Here is a 22855-nt window from a genome sequence, read left to right as displayed (position 1 = left end):
CTGTCTGACAACCACAGACTACAGCTTGTTTTTCCCAGCAGCAAACACTTCATCACAGCATCAGTCATTGGATTTAGTGTGTAGTTTAGCATGTACAAAAAAGGCAGTTGCTCATCCCAGTTCTGCATGGCTGTGTCAGCCTCTAGCTAAGCCTAAACTTCTGAGGGTTGGGCAAAAGACAGGCAGAAACAGACGGAGAAAAAGAGGGAGATAAAAGACACAGAGAGAGAGTGGGAGATGGGTGTAAGAGAAGAGAGACAAATGGGGAAAATAAGTGTGAAGGAGAGTGAAGGAGAGCGACTTCAGGGCCAATAAAACAAATCTGTGTCTAACTCTACGTCAGACTGGAGACTAAGAGCCTGCAGGGTCCGCCTGCCCTCCCACCTCTTCGCCTGTCGACCCTCGCTTCGCTCTGTCACACAAGAGGTCCTGAAGTGTTTCTTTCCCCCCTCTTCTGTCAGCTCACTGGAAGCAACTAATACCACTGTCATGACTATTTAAGCATGGCTGTTTGCATGCATGGGTGTGTGTCTTCTGGAGTCATTCTATGAGAACGGTACAAACTGGACTTTGACATTTTTATTTTTTATACCAAAATATGCTACATTTATAAATACCCCACAGCACTTAGCACATATTTAACAACTAGAATAACATGTTTTCCCACTTTAGGCATCAGATTAATTTTATCATCATTATTTCATGATGTGTGCACTATTTTTCACCCCCATTATATACATTTTGTACGTTCTGAATATGATTCTAAAATGTATTTCAGAAGAGGTCAGTATTTCCATATTAAACGCATGTCCCTCACAATGGATCAATGATTGCAAACACAAAAATGACATAAAATCTCCAATTTCTGCTATCCTAAAGCCTGAAAAGGCTTGAGGTTGAAATAATAATAACAATAAAATAATAATAATAATAATAATAATAATAATAATCATCATTAAACAGTAAACATTTTTTGTGTGTATGTGTAGATGTGTTGTCTGTATTTGTGTAACTGTGTGCCCTAATATGGAACATAAATTGTTAAATTGCTAAAAAAAATGGCTGCCGCTCTATAAAAAACCAGAGAGACAGGGAGCACATGGCACATATGAGATTCAAAATTAGTACTTATTCTTGAAAGAACAAAACTCTTTTTAATAAATAATTGTTTTGTATCTTTTTTCAATGTAATGTGTTTGATTTATTGAGTTTGATGACCATTATATCACAAATTAAATGACCAGAACATGGTAAGAGAAAGTCGCTACTTGGCTGTTTCTAGTGTCCTGTTATCTTAAAGTCTTCAGTGATGTCATTTCCTGATGTTCATGCTCATTGAGATTGCACGATTGTTTTTACGGGGAATGAATAATTTGTTTTACAGGGTTTAAGGGTTACTCTGGTACAGAACTACATAATGCTTTGTTTAAATTTATAAATATCAATTTATTTAAAAAAAACAATCAATATTACCAAAAAGTACCACAAATAGATGTTCATGTTGATATCAAATATATTGGAGTTGCATTTGCAGGATTACTTAATGCAAGTCATTCTACATATCTTGCACACACACACACACACACACACACACACACACACACACACACACACACATCCACACACACACACACACACAAACATATGCATTTATACTTGTTTATGAATTTTTACTGTTTGTTTTCCTGCTGGTGCTCCTGATGATTGTCTGCTGTGTTTTCTCTAAGGTCGTAGGATATCTAATGTTTCTTTACATGTGTAGCAGCTGGTTGGCCTTTTTTCTGTTTGACTAAACACTCATAGTGTTTGTTCTTTATCTTTTGTATCTTTGTGTCCTTTTCCCTGTCGTCACTCTCTTTTTCTCTGCTGTTCTCTCTCTCCCTCTTTTTGTCTATTGTCCCCCCCTCCCCATATAATGCTGGACCTGACAATACATGGCCTTTTTTCTAATTTTATTTTCTATAGTCCAAGTATACTTTCACTATAGGCAGTAAGGGACAAAAAAATGTGATGTTAACAGAAAAACTATATAATTTCTCATAAAAAAAAAATCAAATGTAATTAATGTGTTTTACACTGTAATAAAGGAATATATATATATATATATATATATATATATATATATTCCCAAAAAGGTTAGAGGGACTTAAATTGCACGCTTCTCATGGAATGACTGATATTTTCTTGAGTGCAAAACAGTGAGTAAGCAATCTATCTCCTGGCTGGTATTAACCTCGGCTCCCATCTTTCTGACCTTGCTAATCTGGAATAGGGGAAGTCATGGTTGTATAAAGGAATAAAACAACAGAAAGAGGGATGAAGAAGAGCGGAGGTGGTGACACACTCCTTGTGTCTTAAATGGATGAGATTTGCATTATATCCTTGTGTTTATTTACCAGTAAAACTCTCTGTCACAGTTATCTGGTTACATGGTGGTGATGTTACACAAAGTGACACAGATTGCAGCTTTATGCTTTATGCTTTTCTTTGTTGTTTCTCCATTTCTGATCCCGCCTCCTCCCTCTTTCTGTCACAGTCCTCCTCTCTCTCTTAGTCTCCCACTTGCTGTCTTTCTGATGCTGGTCCCCTTTCTGAAAGCTGAGTCATGTTAAAACAGAAAGAAAGGTGCTGAAAGAGCAGGACATCGCCGCCATGGCACGCTCCCCTCCGGCAGCTACAAGGTACTAGCATTCGGAGCCAAAACACAGCAGACAAACAGAGACTCAGAACTGTACTGCTCAATCCCAACACATTTGCATGTGGGTAACTTTCACACTCACACAAATGTAACTTCATTTGTGTGAGTGTGAAACACAGGGGATGAGAGAAAACAAAGGCCTAAATGTGAGTTGCCGTGCAAGCCCATATGTATTTGTGTGAGCACGTACTTGTCTGGTGAACTACAAGAGCTATTGAAGCTATTTTCTTTTCAGCCTCCTTGACCTTCTGCAGACATTTTACCAAAGGGCTCCCTCACCATTCAGAGCTTTCTGACCAGAGTCTGTCTGGCCACTTAAGGCAATTTTACCAAAGGCTTCTGTAGCTGTTAGGGCAGTTTTAGCAAAGGCCAGCGGGTTTCTTAGAGCTGCATCAGCCGACCAAAATAGAAGAGTGGAAACAAAGAGAAACTGGATCAATCAATACAAACACCAATGAGCCATGAAGCAGCTGGCTGAAAGAAGCTGGTGTCGAGGAGTGCACGCTCCCACACACACTCACACTCCCGCTGAAAAATATGCAGCCCCAAATCACAAAGTCATGCAAAGTAGCCTACCTTCCATTACACACATACATTTTCTATGCATGTGCACACACCTGGCTGGTCTTTTTTTAAGTTTTACAAAAAGTACCAATATTTGGAAAACCGAAAAAAAAAAAAAAAAAAAAAACGAAGAAGAAGATCAAAGAAAATCAAATTCTTTTTTCGTATGCAACAACAAAAGAAAAACAGCTGAACAGCAGTTTGGAGTAACGAAAGTAAAGAAAACACTAGTTTTCCATTTCTTATGCATAATTTTGCACTATCAAAACAGAAAAAGAAGAAAAAAGAGGAAACTATTTTTAATGCTTTAAAATCTCATGTGATGATCAAAAGAATTGAGAAAGTTCCAAGTTTTCTTTTTTTAAAACTTTTTCTTGTTTGAGCTGAAATTAATGAGCTGTTTACAGACAGCAGACTGAAAATATATATATGTATACATATATGATCATAGATCCACCTACATGCGAACAAGTAGTGACCCCAAGGCGAAAGCTCTTATCCAAAAGATTAAACATATCTGTTAAAAAACAGTGAAGAACACAGCTGCTGCTGTGTGTCACAACGGTTTTGTGTCCCCTATGCTGAGCCCAACCACTCCTATAAGTCTCCAGTACCAAGTGATGCTCAGCATACCTGAGTAGATAATTGGTTGCCAGTTACCTTCCTTGACAGCTGCAAAATGGAGATTGCCACTGATCCAAGACAATAGGCAACCATCTCTTTAAATAACTGATGGAAGGCAACATTTCGTTAGGGCCACACCGAATCAGCACCGCAAACAGCTTCATTTTGACAGTGATCGCCAGACTTGGCTGACCCTCTGACATTCCCTCTGTACACAATCACTGACCTCCCGCCTTGCACCTGTCATCAGAACAGATTGCAAGCCTCTGTATGCAGACTGAATGAATGAAAGCACTGCAGCAGACACACAGCATCGTTACAGACCATCATTTTCATCATTAGGTGTAATTCCCATAACATTGCAATTTGTTTGTTGCTGCTTCCTTCCGTTACAGCACCTGCTTTGGGAAGTGATATCCAAAGATTTAAAAGTTTCTGAGGCATTTGCGCATTGAGTCGATACAACCATTTCAAAGCACGATACACTCTGCTGTGCAGTGGCTGTGCAGATTGTGCTGCATGGCTGCATATGTGTTGCGGTCGTGGATAAGTGGATAAAAGTGGCAGATATTGATTAAAGTAAACATCTGAACTTTTCCTTTTTAGACCTAGACTATCTTTTTATTTCTTAGTCTTTGCATTTTTGCCTTTTGTTAGTCTTCTTAAAAAAACAAAAAAACAGGCCAAAAGTTGTGTAACATTACTTTACGTTCAGAGATTTACTTGCAGGCATATAGTTGAAAAACTGGAAACCTCAGGCACAAGCAAAGAATAAGCTTTCTTTTTTTAACTCTTTCAGTTTTGCTTTCTCATTTAATGGCAGCTCCCATTATTCACTGGTGCTTGATCATAAATGGCTGCCTTAACAAAACCTTCTTCAGTTCACCTATGAAATACACCATCTGTGACAGTTAACTACACAATTTTTAATAAGATGGCTTTGGCTCAGCAGCTGCTCTAAACTGGGCAAAAAAAAAAAGAGTAAATGTTTGCAATCTAAAATAACCCAAATCTCATTAACTTAGAGTCGGCTGCTATAGTGTGAAGCTTTGCACCACATTATTTTAAACTTAGATAGGTGTTAGCATCTTAACAATAACATTTTTTTTAACCAAAGATGGTTTGCATTGTGTCAGATCTGCACAAGCAACCTTTGCTGCACACTTGCACTGTAGCATTATCAATTACAGCTTTAATTTAAATTAATTAAATGGTAACTGATGTAAATTTTCCAAAATATACATATACATTTATGGGGTGTAAGTTGCTAGCCTTTGTCTTTGGTAGCTTCCAGTTTGGCTTCCCTGTAAAAACACATATTTGCTTCTCCAAACTTAAGAGCAGGCTGGCTGAGGTCTAACAGTCCATAAGATGCTACATCTAAAAATCACAAAAAGATAAAAAAAAAAATAACGGACTTAAAGATGTTCAAGCCAGGAAAACATTTCAACTATATTCAAATGTATAATTTATTTAGCTTTTAATTTAAAAGTTAACTTTTAACTAAAGGCCAAAAGTCTGTAACTTTGACTTCAGTCTCCTTGTTGTTCCACATTTATAGTTATCACTTAATGCAACAAGCATAACGCTATAAATTCAGTCAACTTTCTCACTGTATTCTTACTGTTTGCTTCTATTTAAAACTCTCCTTAGCAACTGGTAACTTCTTGAACATACATTTACTTTAGATAGGAATGTCTACACTATAAATGAAGTTGGGTCTTCAGGGTGCAACTTGCAGCTGTTGGGATTATTCCTTTAAAATAAAACCAAGAAAAAAAAAAACAAACAAAACTTTGAGTGACAAAAACATCATCATAAATAATTTATGGTCTTTAGAGAAGGACTAATGTTGAATAAGGGGCTTTTGTTTGACTGATAAGCATCCAGGCTGCAGATGATGTCAGCCCACTTCTGTCTTCCATCACAGCATCTGTGCTCACTTCTTTTGACTCTCTCACAATAACAACAGTAGAAATCATGTGTAATATAATTTATTGACGTTAGTTTAAATGCTACTTTTAGCTTCAGCGTTTCCATTTGGTTCCCGTCTGTATGTTGTGGTTTATTGAGTACAGAATCAGACATGGCTTAAAGCACTTCGATCCCTTTTAGTCTGTCTTTTCCCTCTGTACACTTTTAGTGTGAACCCTTGTACTGAATTTTCCTATAAAATGACAACATTTTTTTTTCTTTTCAGCCCTTTGAGCCCTGTTTCCAGTTTTTTAGGTCTCTGCTTGAAAATGTAATTCCCCTAATGAAATGAGTATATCTCTGCAACCACAAGGTCATAGTAAAGGGAGCATTAGTGAGATTTGTAAAGATGTGTAAATATCAGTAAAATGTGTTACTGATGAAGAATAAATAAAGGTGGCATATAGCAGAAATGTGAAAGTGTAAGGCTCACTTAAGAAAAAAAAAAAAAACTTTCAGCATGAATGTGATTATTCCTCCAGAATGATGCAACTGTAGCTCTAAACCTCTATCAGGCCATAGAGCAATATGTAAACATTATCTCTGCCAAGACCAACTCTGAATACTTTTTAGTTAAAGGTCCCAGTTGGAGGATTTTTAACTAAAATGTTAAACAAAAGTATATCAGCGTATGTTTCCTCTCAGCCTAAAGACAGAGTGTGCTCTTCAGCTCCTATTTGCAGTTGCCCAACTTCATCTCCAGGACAGTCAACACCACAGAACAAGCACTCCATTTCTGATAAGCTATAATCTGCTTGGTGCTTTGAGACAGACGGGGCCTGCTAGGACGTTTGGAGGAGAAATCCAGATTAAGATGGAGCGACTGCAGAACTCTTACTCAGCTCCAGCCACTAAGTATTTGTTAAGCTGTAAGTGAAATATAGATGATTTACTTGCATAATAAATGTATGCGTTAAATATTTCAAATTAATGGATTCATCATGAATGGCATCATTTCTACTTGAAAATTTGTTAATTTAATGTCAAATTTTAACCAAATGAGAAATAATTTAAACACTTACTGCAGCATAGACATGCTGTACATAAAAAAACTGAGCTGACATGCTTAATGAATTGGTTATTTAGTGAGAAAGAAATGCAATGGTTTGAGCAGTTGCTTTGAGCATAAATGTTAAATATTTGTACGAGCACTCCAAGATGCTTGTGCAATATCACTTACCCTTGTAAACAAAATGTGTTTGGTACTTTGAAATATTTGTTGGACAAAGCAAAGGAAAGGAAGGTGTCACCTCAGGCTCTTTAAAACCAAATTAAGAATGTAATCTGCAGATTTATGGTAAAAGGAGATCACCATTAGCAGTAGCAAATAAACAGTTCTTTCCTTTCGACTGCAGCTGCAGAATGAACTGTGTTTGACCTCTTGGATAACTACATAACTTTTACCGAACATGTGTGCCATCAAACTATGAGAGTAGAATTTCTTAGAAAAAACACATGAAAGTAATAAACAAAGAGCTACTAATGAGTCATTTGGCTGTTTTGTGGAACTACCGGGTCGCCCAAAGCAGCAAATATTGCAGAACAGAACTATAAAGAAGAGCTTGGTTTAGAGCTTACACTGTCTGTGTCTCTGTGTGTGCATGTGACTAAAATGTGATTTGGTGCTGATGATTGGATTGCAGGGTGCTGCTGACTTGCTCATTTCCCTTGCGTCAGAAGCTTCTCTCTGTTGCCATAGAGATGATTATGGTCCATAAATGAAACAGCCCACCCTCCCTCCTCATATCTGATTGAACAACCGAAGACAGTAACTGTTTAAAGCAGTAAGACATTCATTAATGCAGAAAGTACTCTAATTAACTTTAGCAGGATAGTATGTAGGTTTTACAGAGGCAGTAGTTAAATGAGGCTAAAAGAACTAAATGTGTTACAGGTACTGTGGTGCTGTCAGTGGTGATATTCCTCAAGATCACAGATGCAATCTTAATCTGTCCTTTACCTCTCCTTCAATGCCCCGTTCGCTATCATAATGCCTGCTCCTCATATCTGATGGCCGTGTTGTGCTTAATAACAAGCTACGACTGCAGGAGGGAGGAGTACTTTGGGGGATAAACAAATTAACAAAGCTATTCACAGCCCCTGCAACACCAGGGGGTATGGGAGGAGAGGAAAGAGGGCAGTGAAGAAATAAGGACTGCCTTTGCTCATCACAACAGTTGGTGGTGGGGGGGTGGCAAGATTGCAATCACTTAGGCACAACATTATCTCCACAATAAGGCATTGTCCTGTTGTTGTGCTAATTGGAAGCCTTAAGATGAGAAATAATATTCTTACCTCATTATATGCTGGTTATTTTCTTTTAAATAATAAACAAGTTGCATAACTTGCACCAAGATCTTAAGAATTGGTTTCAAAGAGCAACATCGGATGTTCAGAATCAGCTCCAATTGTGTGACTTTTTAACCCGCTGGTCTTCCTGTGTCATTGCAGGGCATGCGAGATCACTTACAAGCTCCGTTACGAGCTGAAACAGGCAGGATTGTAGCGAGCACTGTAAGGTTTTGGCTGAGTGTCATGAGAAAATATGAAAATTCTGCCAAATGTAACAGCTGCGTAAAGATGATTTTCACCAAGAGGAGAAGCATCGTGCCAAACACACAAATGTTTGGCATGACTGCAAAGAAAAATGTCATATTTCTTTTAAATTTTGCAAATGCCTCGATTCAGTTTGCAGCATTCGGCTATAAAACCAACATTTTTCTTTCTCGGGATAAGAAAAATAAATAAGATGCCTATCTGCCTTCTTCAGTGAGATGGTCAGAAAACTTAAAACCTCTGACAGTTTTTAAAATTATGTTTAACTTTGCTCAAAACCACAGAAAGCAAAGACAAGTAGAAAAAATTATGCTTGGTTCTTTTGCTTCACAGACACCTTTAGTTATTCATAAGTTATCAGAAGAGCTTCTGTTGAATGTCTAATGTAGTAAATGACTAATGCTTGGGGTGAAAAGCAAAAAAGAACATCAAAAATATGATTTTATTGTTTAGAAATAAGAATAAATATGTTCAGCCTACAGCAGCAGCCTACCTCAGGGCAGGGGAACAGTCAAAGGGAGCTCATTATAATTGGAATAAAGGAAAGTTCATTATCATATTCTGAAAACTGAATAAATTAATTCAGTTTTTGTATTGCATTATGATAATAAGAATTAATCTTCAATAAGAACTTGATTTAATGAGAGACTGACTTGAAATCAATAAATGCAGCAGTAGTGTGGATGGCAATTATTTGATGAAGTCAAAAAAGTGCAGTACCACAGGGGCTGTTTTTTTCTCCTCTTCCTGTCAGTGGCTTTTAATGAATTCATTGAAATTAGTGAATCATTATGTAATGAGAGGACCTAATCATCTGGTGGCCTGTGTCTCAACCTCTCCCCCTAGACAAAGACATTAAGTCCATGACCACTTTCATCTTGCAATTTGAATATCTTTGATTTACAAGCTAACATATCATCTGTGCTTACATCCCATACATCTCCACATGGTTTCCATGGTGACGTCAACATGGAGATCAATCATTACCAAACAGGAGTGGAGCATGACACCAATTAAAAGGTGATGTCGTCTCCAAGTCATCACTCACACTCCTCACTAATGCACTAATTACCGGGGCTGGGACATTAATGGAATAGCATGGTTCAGCCTGGGGATTAATCTGCATGGATTTGCTTGTGTATGTGTGAGAAAAAGTGTCTGTCTGCGATGTGAGCGCATGTATATGTGTGTGTGTGTGATTAATGCAAACCCCAGGCACGACCTTGAACACCGCCACAGGAGGGAAATGAACTGGCTGGGTAGAGGGTTGGGATATGTGCAGTCAGGGCCGTGGAGGGAGGCCGAAGTGCTGCGGTGAAAGGCCCGGTCAAGGTTGAGGATGAGCTTGGAGTTGATGCGTTTGGAGGGGATCGATGCATAAAATTTGGTGTTTGACTTTGACAAACTGCTTGTGATCTTCCAGTCAGCACCAACTGTGGACACAGTCTTGATTTTTAAAGTTTTCCTAAACTGAAGTTTCAATCATAAAATTGAGGTTCAGGATCAGGTTCAGATGCTTTACTCTGCAGATAAATCTCAATCAAAAGGAAAACTATCACAAGTTATGCACTGAAAATGTAATTCAATGTCCCAGTCAATTATTTCAGGGTCTGATCACAATTCAAGTTTGGTAATTAATTAATTTCTATAACATCCATTAAATATTTTCAGTTCTGAATCTCATGCTCCTGTTCAACTTATTGATTATATAAGGGACAAATGGTTGACATAGCACGTCATTTTAAAATTAGAAATTCCAAAGTGTCTGGTTCTAAGCCAATAAGCTAGGAAGCTTAAATTATAGATGTTAGGACAAAACTTTTAAGAGAACATGAAACCTGAAAATGATGTAGAGCTAAAGTTAGAAGCTGAAGGGATAACTGTCTGGCTAGTGTTGTTGTGACTTCTCTTTTATTTGGATGTCATTTTAAGGAAAGCAATGTAAGAGAATCTTTAAAGAAAAATTTTTGAAACACTTGAATAATCAACAGGAGATGATACTTAAAAAACAGACTGTATTCTCCTCAAAATCATCCCCATGGGGGCCTTTGTTCATACAGGCAGATGCAACCTATAATTATGCACAAGTGGTCCTGGAAGCAACTGCATGGAAATTGTAAAAACTTCATCAGTGAGAGGGATGTTTGTAGTCACATTGTAAAAAGAATATATTAAAACTATTTTTTCAACCCTTACCAATAATCACTAACCAGTCACTTTATTAGGTACACATGTTTAATTTCTCGTTAACCAAAATAGCGAATCAGTTATTTAAATGAAAAGGTCTTGTTGAGGTCAGAGGAGAATGGGCAGACTGGTTGGAGATAATAGAAAGGCAACAAGAATTTAAACAACCACTGGTTCCAATCAGGTATGTAGAATAACATCTCTGGACACGTCCACCCTTGAAGCAGATGGGCTACAGCAGCAGAAGACCACACCAGGTGCCTCCTGTCAGCTAAGAACATGAAACTGAGGCTACAATTTACATATGCAAGTTCACACCTTGTTGAATCAGGAGCTAGCTAGGAGTACCTAAAAAAATGGCTGCTGAGCAATCCAGCTCAGAACAAAGAAGAAAACTGCTCATTTGAAGATTGGAGTTTAATCTTTGGGTTCCACTGACCATAAGTTCTTATGCAACACACTGAGCCTCATGTTGTCTCAGGTGCATTTATTAGTGTGTATGTGATAGATAGAGAGCACTGCATAGGCTGTAGAAGTGTATGTGGAATAAAAGCCCATTTATCCTTTACACCAAAGAGAAATATGAAGTCTTTTGTCCATCTCCTGCATCCTTTATGTATATAATTTGGTCCATTTTCAGGGCTCTTGCAGGTGCATCCGCCACTGCAGCAAACAGAGCAGTTCAACTGGAAACTGTGGGGGCAGTGTTGAGCAGTACAGCTGATGTGTGGCCAGCAAAAGAATAGAGGAAGAAGAACCCATAAGTTTATTGACTTCAGTATTGGCTTTAATGATTGTGGTGTTAGTGATTGTTAGTGATTGTTTGAGCTGTGTTCAGCGATGTCTAGAAGCTAAATCTGGTCCATTTAACAGTGTTCTGCATTTTCATTTCCACGTTTCACTCCGGCTGCAACTGCAGCTGCATTTAACACCATGAGTCTATGATGTTCATACTGACTACTTACTATTGTATTATTTTTTTGTAATTTTAGAAAAAAAGCATCCAAATGTTAAAGTCTTGTAATCCTTTAATATTAAAATAAAACTAAATTTAAATTTACAAAATATTTCAATGAGTACCCAATAGTTGCTTTATAGTAAAAAGGTTCCTCGCTCAATCTTGCCTGGAGACTTTTTTATGTGGAGTTTGTGCCCTCCCTGTACATAAATGTTTTCCTTCCACTTTCCAAAAGAAAATGCATGTTAATTTGTGATTTTATATTGACCTTAAAAGTGAGTGACCCCAAATGAGATAAAGCAGGTATAGAAAATGGATAGATGAACAGACCTGAAGTCATCTTATAGAAAGTTGAATTATTCTGTTCTATTAAATCATTTAGCATCCATATTATCGTATCTAAAACAACTCAGCAGGAGCAGGAGGTCATGGTAACGTCCCATACAGCTGTGTGTCTAAAATAACATTACAGTAACTGGAGATCACAATAACTGCTCTTCAATGTTGCTTTTAACTCATCATTGTCATGACTCCACTACTGGCTTATAGGAGCAACTTTGTATGTCATCTGCTGAGGGCCAGCCCCCCCTGTCAGCAGGATTCACACACATGGGCTCACTTTCTTGCAAACCACTTCATTGCATAGACCAGTGTTAACAAGTTCAGTCCTCAAGAGCTACTATTCTGCAACTTTTAGATACATTGCATTCTCTTCTCAAAGACATCTGAATCAGATGGCTGAATTTCCTCATGTGCAAGTCATTTAGCGCTGCAGAAGCCTGGCAACAAGCCATTCATTTGATTTATGTGTGCTAGAGAAGGGATGCATCTAAAAGTTGCATGATAGTATCTCTCGAGGACTGAACTTGGACACCCCCAGCATAGACAGTAATGTATTAAACATTTCAGCAGTAGTGCTTCGTATTGTTTTTAATATATATACATACATATATATATAATTATGACTATTTTAGCTATCAAAACATTAAAATATGCATGGATTGGTTCTTTTTGCTTGACTATTAATAAGTAAGAAGCCTGTTCTGTCTGGTGAGGCTGTTTTGAACAACATCTACAACCTATTGGTTTAATCCATACATCGTATTCTACAGGGTATGCTATTTTCATGTGACTTTTAGGGGAGTTTATTGGGTTTAGTTTCTCTTGGCTCTAAAAAAAATTATTATAAACTGCAGTAACAACATTTTTTTCATGTTTGATTTCAACAAATCAAAGTGACAAGGTTAAGCAGTAAGACCCCTTCCATTAAATGAAAAATTAAACTGAATCCTGTACTGAATTTAAACAAAATATGTAACAACAAAAATGGGTAAGGTCATAAGCTGGAACAATCCTGGATTTATTAAGATAATAAAAACACTATGGGTTAAAATGGTATGAGTGTAATGAGGTGAATGTTAGAGTAGTCTGTGTATAATGGTGTGTGTGTTTGTGAGAAAGAGAGAAAAAAACATTGACTAAGCCACTGCACGCGTACATTCAGCACTGAATAATTACCAGTTTTGTGAGGTTTGGTGTACGACAGCTTATTTGCAATTTAAAGTATTCTACAGGGGGTCACATTCGGAACACAGTACAGCTTCGGAGTGAGAATGTAGAAATTTCAGCAGTCCTGCTTGGCTTACTTATCGACTTTTTCTTCTTTTTTTTGCACTTTGATACCTGCAGTAGTCTGTTCATGAAAAACCCTGTTGAAGTCTGTTCACTATGTTTAACTAAAATTTGCTTAAAGGCATTCTCCTAAAAGCCCAATAGCTCTTCTACCATGTTTTCATTCATTCATTAATTCATTAATTTATCTTTTCTTCTCTATCCTGTTCAAGGTTGTGTGGTGGTTGGAGCCTTTCTAAGCTACTAGGCGAGAGTCATCTTGGACAGATTGCCAGTCCTGCTCAAACAAGACAAACAACCAAACACAGTCACACTCACATTACTGTCAGTATAAAATAATATGGGGTAAGGAAAATGTCAAAAAAGATGTGTGCACAAGCAAACATGCATGCACATTGACCTAAAGTTGTTTCTAATTATGTATTAAAGGATTAGTGTGTTTATCTCTGGTAATATGATTAAAAACGTTCCAACTGAATTTGCTTTTCTCAATCTTTGTCTTGGCGACCCACGGCCTTGTACGATTTTTTTATGTCTTCCAAGCTTCAAAACACCTTATTTGAACTAATGGGTCATTGGAAGGCTTTTGCAAAACTATAACACGCTTCAGGACTGATCCTTCATTTGAATCTGGTACGTTGGAAAAATAAACCACGCAGGGCAGTACACTAGTCTGAATGAGATAAAATCCACTTTATATTAGTCGCTGAAACTGATATTGTAGGAACACCACAGTACAATTTAACTAAGCTATCTACTGTAAACTAAATATATAGATTAACTGTTCATTTGACTTTGTTTTGTGCAGGTATTTGTCAAGAATGTATGTAGAAGTGTTCATCTTTATTCATAGAACAGGTTTGGTAGGGGTCAGGTGTGTTGTCAGAGCCCGACAATTGGTTAAGGGAATTCATGCAAGAATTAATGAGAAAAAATTTGTACAGACATTGCCTGCTTATAGGACACATATAAAGCTCAGTTAATGAAACAATTTAACTAAAACACACCTGCTGATCATTTAATAATATTACTTTCTCCATCTTCCTTTCTCTTTCCAGCAGTCCGGGCACAGCATAATGCATTTCTGCCTCTCACTCTCAAAAATACAATTATTATGACATTGCCTGTAATCTACTGCATATCTTATGATATAGTACTCTGTGGATAATTCCTGTGGCCTACTGTATTTTGACAGTAAAATTACAGTTGACGGATTAATCTTATAGTTAAAGACATATTACATAACTTTCCGACCTGAAACCTTTGCATTCTGCATTCAGGTTTGATGGCACAGTGACATATATAAATAGAGTCGTAGCTGTTAAGTAGCACCCTGAATCTAAAAAAAAAAAAGAGCACTATACAACTTTTTCCGCGAAATGTTACAGCTGGCAAATGGATATAAAGACACCGGCCATTTTGAAAGCGCACTTTTGCTGATTCAGCAAAGAAATGCACGAAAGACATTATTGGAGAAGTAGAGCAACAGAAAAGATCTTACCCAAGATAAGACTGTCGTTTACTGGCTGGAGTGAGCACAAAACAAATCAGATGTAAAATGGATGCTGAATTAAGGCCCATTCATGCTCAACACAGAAAACGTTTTGTCCGTCTTTCATCCATCTTCGGTTATGCTTCTAATTTGGTCCATTTTCACGAAGCTTAGCTATCCATGACTTGATGCAGATGACAGAGCAATACCACCGGAAATGGTGGGGGCAGTGCTGAGCAAATTAGCTGACATGCAACCAACGAAAAAAAAAAAAAAAAAAAAAAAGATATATCGGGGAAGAAGAAGAGAATCAGGAAGGGAACAAAAAAACAGAAGAAGAACAAGGACAAGGACAAAAACTGCAGAAATTGCACAAGCTTTTGAAGAAAGAATACGCGAATGTTTGGGGTGTGTTGGGCAGTTCATACCGATGCATTACCGCCACCAAATGGTGTCTGAAACTGATGTTGGCTTGTGGAAATGAACTCTGAATTTAGCAACTCCCACTAGTGGAAGAATTGACTTAACAACCATGGTGACACAAAAGACGCATGGAAGTATGACAGCGATTTATGACATTTATGTTTGGAAAGGACGTCGCTATTTACATATGGGCCTTTAGCAGTCTACGGGGGGCATGTGTTTGAGAAAAATCTGCAAAAGTTCTGTAGTGTGTTTACCCCATAGATTCACACATTAACTCCCATGATTGTGGACTGTGGGAGGAACCTGAGGCCAACCCACACAGGCACAGCAAAAACACACAATCTTCATGAAAAAGACTCCAGCTGAGATTTGAACCAGAAACCTTCTTGCTGTGAGTTACTGGTTCAAACCACTTCAATAGAATTAGTATAATAACTCACCAATGACATATGTGAGCAGCAGGGCCAGCGTGAGAGTGAGGAGGGATGCAGACAGGGCTGTACACTTCCAGTTACAGCAGCGATGAGGCTTGTTGAAGGTAAACAGTGGTCTCGTCACACTGCTACGAGGGAGAGGTCGCGGTGGAGGGGAGTACACCGTCCCAGAAGTCAGCGGGTATCCCTGGCCCGCCCCTGACAGTAGAGCTGATGAACCAGACCCTTGCTTGAACAGGAAGTGTCTGTAGAAGGAGAAACACACAAAAAATGTCATTCAAAATTCCAACTATTTTATTGTTTGCTAAGGACTGCTCTCCATAGCTACTGTTGCAATGCCTGTCAAATCAAACAAAAACAAAAAATATGCTTAAAATAAACAAACAGCTTTTTATTTCCAGCCAAGTCTCAAAACTAATGTTAGCTAATTAAGCTAGCATTAGCTTTTGGCTGACCAACAAGTTGGAACTTTTATTTATTTTTTAAGTTTCCAGCTGACTTGTTTTATAGCTACTGTTTTGTAAACGACTTAAATATACACCTACTGGCTACACATATAATATCCTATTTGTGGAGGGAGGCACAGGACTCAAATTCTAGAAAAAATGTGACCAAGTTGCTATGCTGAACTGAAATAATCCCTGGATGTGCTGGGCATGAACTGGGACTTGTTTATTTCTCAGCAAGATTCTGCAATATTTGACTGAATTTCACGTAACTTATTTGAGATGAGGAGAGCGAGCAAAGGAAGAAGCCATTACATTTTCATGCAGACCTGGATTTTCATTAAAATAGAGCATTGGCATTGTTAGAAGACTCACTCTCTGTGCCCTCCCAGCTTAATAATGCACTGCTTGACCAAAGGACTATCCTCTATGCTTACTGTAAGCAGCCAAATATGCCCCTTATTTACATGAGGTAAACACATACCACTCTTTAATCCATTCCTTTTAAATTTTGTTTATCAATTTTCTTGATTATAAAAAGATGAGACCCTCAAAATCTTTAAATGCTGAATCATTCCTACTTGACCTGCAAATCACTTGAGCTTCTAGAAGAAGCTTGAAAGCTCTGGTACACCTCACTGCAGTGAGGCTGTCTGAGGGAGATGTTTAGCAAAGTCTCGATTAATTACTGCCCTAATGTTATGAAGAAGGAGCCAGTCTGCATCCTGTGTTCCACAAACTACATACCACACCTGGGACTGCTGCCTGTGTTGCTCTAAAGTAGATTTAGTATGATGTTAGAAACAATCACAATTACTGTACAGGCTTATCTAGGACAGTGGTTCAATGCTCTGCAAATTACTGTAACACAACAGAATTTTTCTGAGTTTTTTTTCAGCTTTCTAGTGTCTTATTCTGATTCTGTTTATGCAAATCTGGACTCGGTGGAATTCAGACTCGCTCTTAGGTATGCCTGGCTGAAACTCATTTACAGTAAGGGCCCCAAAGGTGGGAAATTTTAAAAAAGACCCCTGCTATTTTTTAAAAAGGTAGTCCCAGGTTCATGTATCACACTCAAAGGACAAACTGTTCTGCATTGCCACTGCATAAAGATCTGGTGCTGCAACAGCTCACCTGTCAAATCAGCTCATACTAATGTCTAGATTTATGTAATACAGACTAACGGTTAATATCCCACATGCTGGGCTGTATTTGTATGCTTCTAATCATAGTCTGCTCCTTAACTTAGAAGTATCACATCATCAAAAATTGATACAGGATGCTAAAGTCAAGAAAGAAAAGTAGTTCAAGAAAGTCCCTAAGCTCCAGGATTCTTTTTTCAATGTAGATTATGCGCCACAAAAAATTCTGGGAGGTGAGCAAGATATGTGTTGAGGGTAAAACACAGACAAAGTTTGGAGTTGGTGAACTATAACCAGTTCAACGATGGTAAAGAGTCACATGAGACACAGATTAGTAAAACAGTGACAACACAGTATGGGTATAGTAGGTAACAATATTAAAACAGCATCTGTCATCCAGTCCAAGTATTTCATCAGAGAAGAACTTCAAACTGGACCAAGGGCTTCTCTCCGGTGCAATGCTACAATAATGTAAAGCACCACTGATATGATTGAAATAGCACTGGCAGCCATGGATCAGTGACGTACCACTTCCTTTTATGACACATCAAAGCAACTACTTAAGTTATATGGCTTTATTAGTTAAATGAAGATGAGGTTCGTTTTCATTATGAAGCATGGTAGATGGCAAAGGAAGATAAGCACCTAAGCAGAAGGGCAATTAATCTAGATAGCATTTCATCTACATTGTGTTTGGATAATGGAGGACGAAGGTTGGATGGTGTTAGGTGAGGAGGAAGAAGTATTGTGGGGGAGGGACTGTAGGAAATGACACAATTTGGAAAAGTGGATCTGGGCAGAGAAAAAAAAAAGAACGTCCAGCTTTTTCTGGCCACATCAACTTTCATGAAAAATGAACAAATACTGCTATAGGTGGAAAATGAAGGATGGCTGTAATGGAGAAAACAGGTAGAACTTCTTTCTTTTTTCTTTTTGCGTGCAAAATTAGGTTTCCAAACCAAATAAAAAAAAATAAATAAAATGGAATTCAATAAAAGCATCATGAGTTTGAAGAAGTGTTTTGATGTCTGAATACAGCTCGTCATATCATACAGCAAATGTTTTCAACCAACATGATTTGCATGGGAAACTTTTGACAAAGAAACGTTAGGGAGAAAAAAATACCATATTCAATTAAGGGTAAGACAGCAATGTTATCTTTTATTTTGTTTTAATTTCCTTGTCCACTTAAATTGTCTCTACATTTAACTTGCCACACAGCTTGAGCCTATTTCTTTTTTGTCTGGCTTGTTCCCTTTGACTCTTTAATGTGGCCCTGTGGCTGGGACCGATAACATCCATCTTTCACTGTCTGCCTCCTGCTCTCTTTCCATCCACCCGTTCAGCAGCTGCTGAAGGCTTCAAGTCAGATGGGGGACACAGGAGGCTGCACATGGAGCTGCCGCACACCTAAGGGTCAATGATAGTTCATCTCTGTAAGGCCAGAGATAACCCCAGGAAACACACACACACACAAAAACATATATATATATATATATATATATATATATATATATATATGGAAAGCTTTGGTCTAAGGTGACTGCACAAGACAAACAACTGCAAAAACATGTCACATACGGCATTTATATGTTTTTAGGCCAGCACACAGGTCGGGTCCATCACGGTTATTTTATTGCTCTGTTAAAGGTGGAATAAAAGAAAATGGGGGATCAGAATCCAGCTAAAGAAATTGTATTTGTCAACACATGTGGAACACTATTCTTCTTGTGTGATGCTTTTAAAATGGCTTCATTGTTCTCCCTGACTCCTCGTCTTTGATCTTCTCAGACAATATCTAGGGGCGATGCCCAGGAAACTCTGAATTCTTATCAGAGGGCAGATTTCCCTTGAGACAGGAAGAAAATGAGAGTTCCTGCTCTCCAGGAGGTCGGAGTCTATAGGCCCAGGGGCTGTCTACCTGGATAAGTGCAAATGGCTGAGTGCATTGCGTAGGTGGAGGCCCATTGCTTACAGCTACACAAAGACCTATAATGTGTGTGTGTGTGTGTATTTGTGACTCTCTTTGTGTAAATGCGCGTTCATGCTGCATGATTCAAGGAGTCTCACTTCTGAGCGATAAGAGGAAGTGTAGAAGGCAGGGCACAAGTCAATTTATTACAGTCTCAACATTTGTTATGCCTCTTAACACACCCAGTGTGAGGCCCAGTCAGATATATTGAATATCCATATCTACGTCGGTCCACTCACACAAGCCAGTCTTTCCAGAAACATAACGGATGTGCAGCTGAAAAGAAAATCTATGCACACTTCAAACAATCTTAATCTCAGCTGACGCAACATCAATATGTTTCAATATGGATTCATCAAATATGCATTGAGGAAAATGGAAGTATACTTGACAACAAGAGACATTATCCATTTTTCTTGCTATTTTTATTAAGGTCGTAGCATTACTTATAATTCTGTTAGCATAAGCCTCCATGTCAGGTTTGTAAATACTTGATAAATCTTTAATCTTAAGCCTGAGATTGAGCTGATAAGAATGCAAGGGCGAGAGCAGAAATATGAAATCATTAGATTAGCAGCGTATCTGAGAATGTGAAAGAGAGAGACGGGAATGCTTGAATACTAAATCCAGCCCAAAACAGTTAAGCAGCGAAGACTTTGTAAAAAAGCTAGATAGAAAAGAGCCAATAATATCTGAATTATGTTATGAAGGGACACTATTCTATTGACTATGAATATGATTACATTTTATGGTTCAGAACTAATAGCACACTATCAAATGAAACTTATTTGACTATAAAGTCCCAAAGCAAAAATGTATTACTACAAAAAGGCACCATCCAATATACTGAGTCACTGCGGAAATTATGTTTTATAATCACATCTCTCTTTGGGAGAAAGTTCGTTTTTGTTCAGTTTGAACTGCAAAAAAAAAAAAAAAAAAAAAGAATTTTGTTTAATGTGAATTTTCATTTAAATCAAACACATGCACACACAGAAAGCCACAGTAACACACACACGCATTGTAATTGCAATAGAGTCCTGACAAGTCTCTCTCATTGATACTCATGTCTGGCCAGTGATTAATTTAAATTGTCACTGAATCTAATTTTATTCTTCCTTTCCTTTAAATGAGGTAAGATCTAATTATGGCCTAATGCATAACTTATTAAAACCTTTTCTTCTGGTGTGGCAGCCTGCCAATCTCACTCTCACTCATAAAACAGGAATTCAGTGACTGCACTGAGCTCTCATTAAACATGCAAACATATTCTTTTGCACCTTGCTGCCTTTTCTCAAAAGCAGCCTCAGAAATGAGGGTCTCCAAAATAATTCTCTGATCAGTTATTCCTTATGTGGGGAGCAAATGCTTAATTCTGTTTGATGGGACAAAATTCCACCGGCATGTCTTTGAGCATTTGGGGAAATTTCATGGGTACAAAAGTTTTTGTAATAGTTTTAACGCAGAAGTGGTGGAAGTGTCCTGAATAATAAAAGGTGAAAGAAGGAAAATAATAATAAAAAATGGCTTCAGTTGTGTTTTATTTATTCCTCCAAACAGAAACATGTTCTTCACATTTTAGAGATTGTTTTAGTCATCAGACTGAGAATTTGTGGACCTCAATCACGTCACAAACTCCAAAAAAAAATTACTTTAATCTATTGATCAAGTGGCATAATGTTAAAGGAGAGCTGCTTTAATCCTAACCCTCGTAGAGATTTACATTTAACAGATTAAATCTACTGTTTTATACTGAAAGCTTTTGAGACTGAAGCTCTCCATCCTAAAATAACCGCAGTACAGATCTATGTATGTACGTATTGAAGGAAATGTGCAAGCAAATACAACAAGAAAGATTACAACAGTATTCATGAGTTTTCTGGATGCATCAAAAGCCTTTGATAGAGTTGATGACTGTAAATTGTTAACTAAAATGCAAGAGCAAGCGTTCTCTCTTGTTTCTCATCAGATTTCTGTAGAGGTATTTGCATCAAACTGTGTTAGTCCAAAGGAACAGGAGCGTCTTCACACCTTTTCTAGTTAAAAGTGGGGATCGCAAAGGTGGGATATTGTCACTTATTCTTTTTTAGTTTGTTTATGGAGGATAAAGAAACTAAATTAATGTAGGACTTTATCTATGATGGGAAATTGTCACATTAATCATCTGATATACCTCAATGATTCAGTCATTCTCGCTACTTAAAATGCTGGGTTACAACAGTTGCTCAGTCTGTGCAGGTTATGATTTACACTTTGATATAAATTTTAACTCTTGATATGATTAATGGGACTAAGGATGACCGGGTACTTAAATTTCCATTATTTTATTCAGCAAATAAAGTGTTAGAAGCGTTATGTAAGGAAAATATCTGGGCCATATCAGGAATATTAAATTGATGATGATTATGATGACATCTTCCATCAGTGTCTGTTAGCAATGCAAATTTCACAAGTGGTGTTAACATGGCCATTTTTAGAGTTTAACTACTTTTTTATTCAGCCCACTTGTGGTGCAGTTAAAGTAAAGCTAAAATAAAAAATGTTACAAGTGGTTTTTAGTCTGGTGGTATGGTGTGCAACCCTTAAAATTCCTCTAGATCTGAATAGTAGCAAAAATAACTGTAAACAGCAAAAAAGAAGAAAATAAAAAAAAAAAAACCCTGGAGGAAAAAGTGAAATATTTTTTTCAGCAAATAAAGGACTCCATAAATCTGACTCACCCCACACAATTAACCTTTGATAATTTGTTACCTGGTCTCTAGGGGGATGTTGCTATTGAGCACCCAGCTGTTGTGAAGCTGCGCCTGGTCTGTGCTGGAGCCGGAGTCCGCCCCCTGGCCCCCCTGACTGGCTTGGCACCGCGTTGGCATGGTCTTCCTCTGCAGGCTGACCTGAGTGTACGGTGCCGGACGGGCACAAGTGCAGGAGTGTGGCGGCGGCGGCGGTGGGGGCAGCGGACGAAACGTGAACTGACCACCTGGACTGCTGGGCAGCTCTGCGCAGAGACACAGAGAAAAGCAGGGGAGGAGGAACAGGGGGGAAATAAACACGGGTTTATTAGGAGCACAGTGTCATAAATTACAAATAAAAGTGGCATGTTAGTTGACAGTTTATTGTTATTACACTGATTGAGGGACATAAATCAGCATGAAACTGTCCCTGTCCGGCTCTTTCCCTTCCTACCTGCTTTGATACACTTCCAGCTACCCTATAAATAGGTTCTTGGCTGGCTGCAACTGTGAGCAGTCTTTAAAGAGCTAACAGCTCTGGCTTAATCTGCACCCGCCAGCCCAAACTACCCATGTGATGTTTATTATGAGATCTCGACGGAATGAGCTAGCCAGCTGTAACTCTCTCACACTAGTAACCTGAGGGTCTAGCGAGAGCTCTCGCAGTCCATCATTTATCATTCTCTTTCACTATAACTCTCCCTCTCTGAGGCGCTTCCTGCCTGCTGCTGTCTCTCGCCTCTCAGCCTCCCTCTAAAACTGAACGCAGACTAATTACAGTTTTGCTCAGTGCGATGTGTGTGCATGTGTTTGGCTAAGGTTTGAGCAGAGCTCTGTGTGCACACACACCTATATGAATAAGTTTCAGACTAGTGTGCATCAGTTGGGACATTAGTTACCACTGTTTAGGACGACAGCTCGTGCCATATGGTTGCAGTATGGTTTCGTGAACAAGGCAAATCCCTCATCCCGAAAGATCAACTCTGTCCAGCTGTATTGACGATGAATAAAACATTAGCCT

The 22855-nt window shown here is 38.2% G+C and overlaps 1 protein-coding gene across 1 annotated transcript in view; it reads right to left on the bottom strand.

The window, feature by feature from the left end:
- The window catches only part of tenm1 (teneurin transmembrane protein 1), a 218828-nt gene that overhangs the window by 129522 nt on the left and 66451 nt on the right, over positions 1 to 22855 (bottom strand). Inside the window, exons 4-5 of the mRNA XM_041990455.1 lie at positions 21857 to 22100; positions 15552 to 15790 (exon numbers count right to left, since the gene is read on the bottom strand). Coding sequence (XP_041846389.1) covers positions 15552 to 15790; positions 21857 to 22100 — 483 coding nt within the window. The remainder of the gene's footprint in view (positions 1 to 15551; positions 15791 to 21856; positions 22101 to 22855) is intronic.

This window comes from Melanotaenia boesemani, chromosome 7 (assembly GCF_017639745.1).
Source record: "Melanotaenia boesemani isolate fMelBoe1 chromosome 7, fMelBoe1.pri, whole genome shotgun sequence".
In the NCBI taxonomy this organism is placed as follows: domain Eukaryota; kingdom Metazoa; phylum Chordata; class Actinopteri; order Atheriniformes; family Melanotaeniidae; genus Melanotaenia; species Melanotaenia boesemani.
The sequence above is the reverse complement of the archived record's forward strand: the minus strand, read 5'-3'. Positions and strand labels throughout refer to the sequence as shown.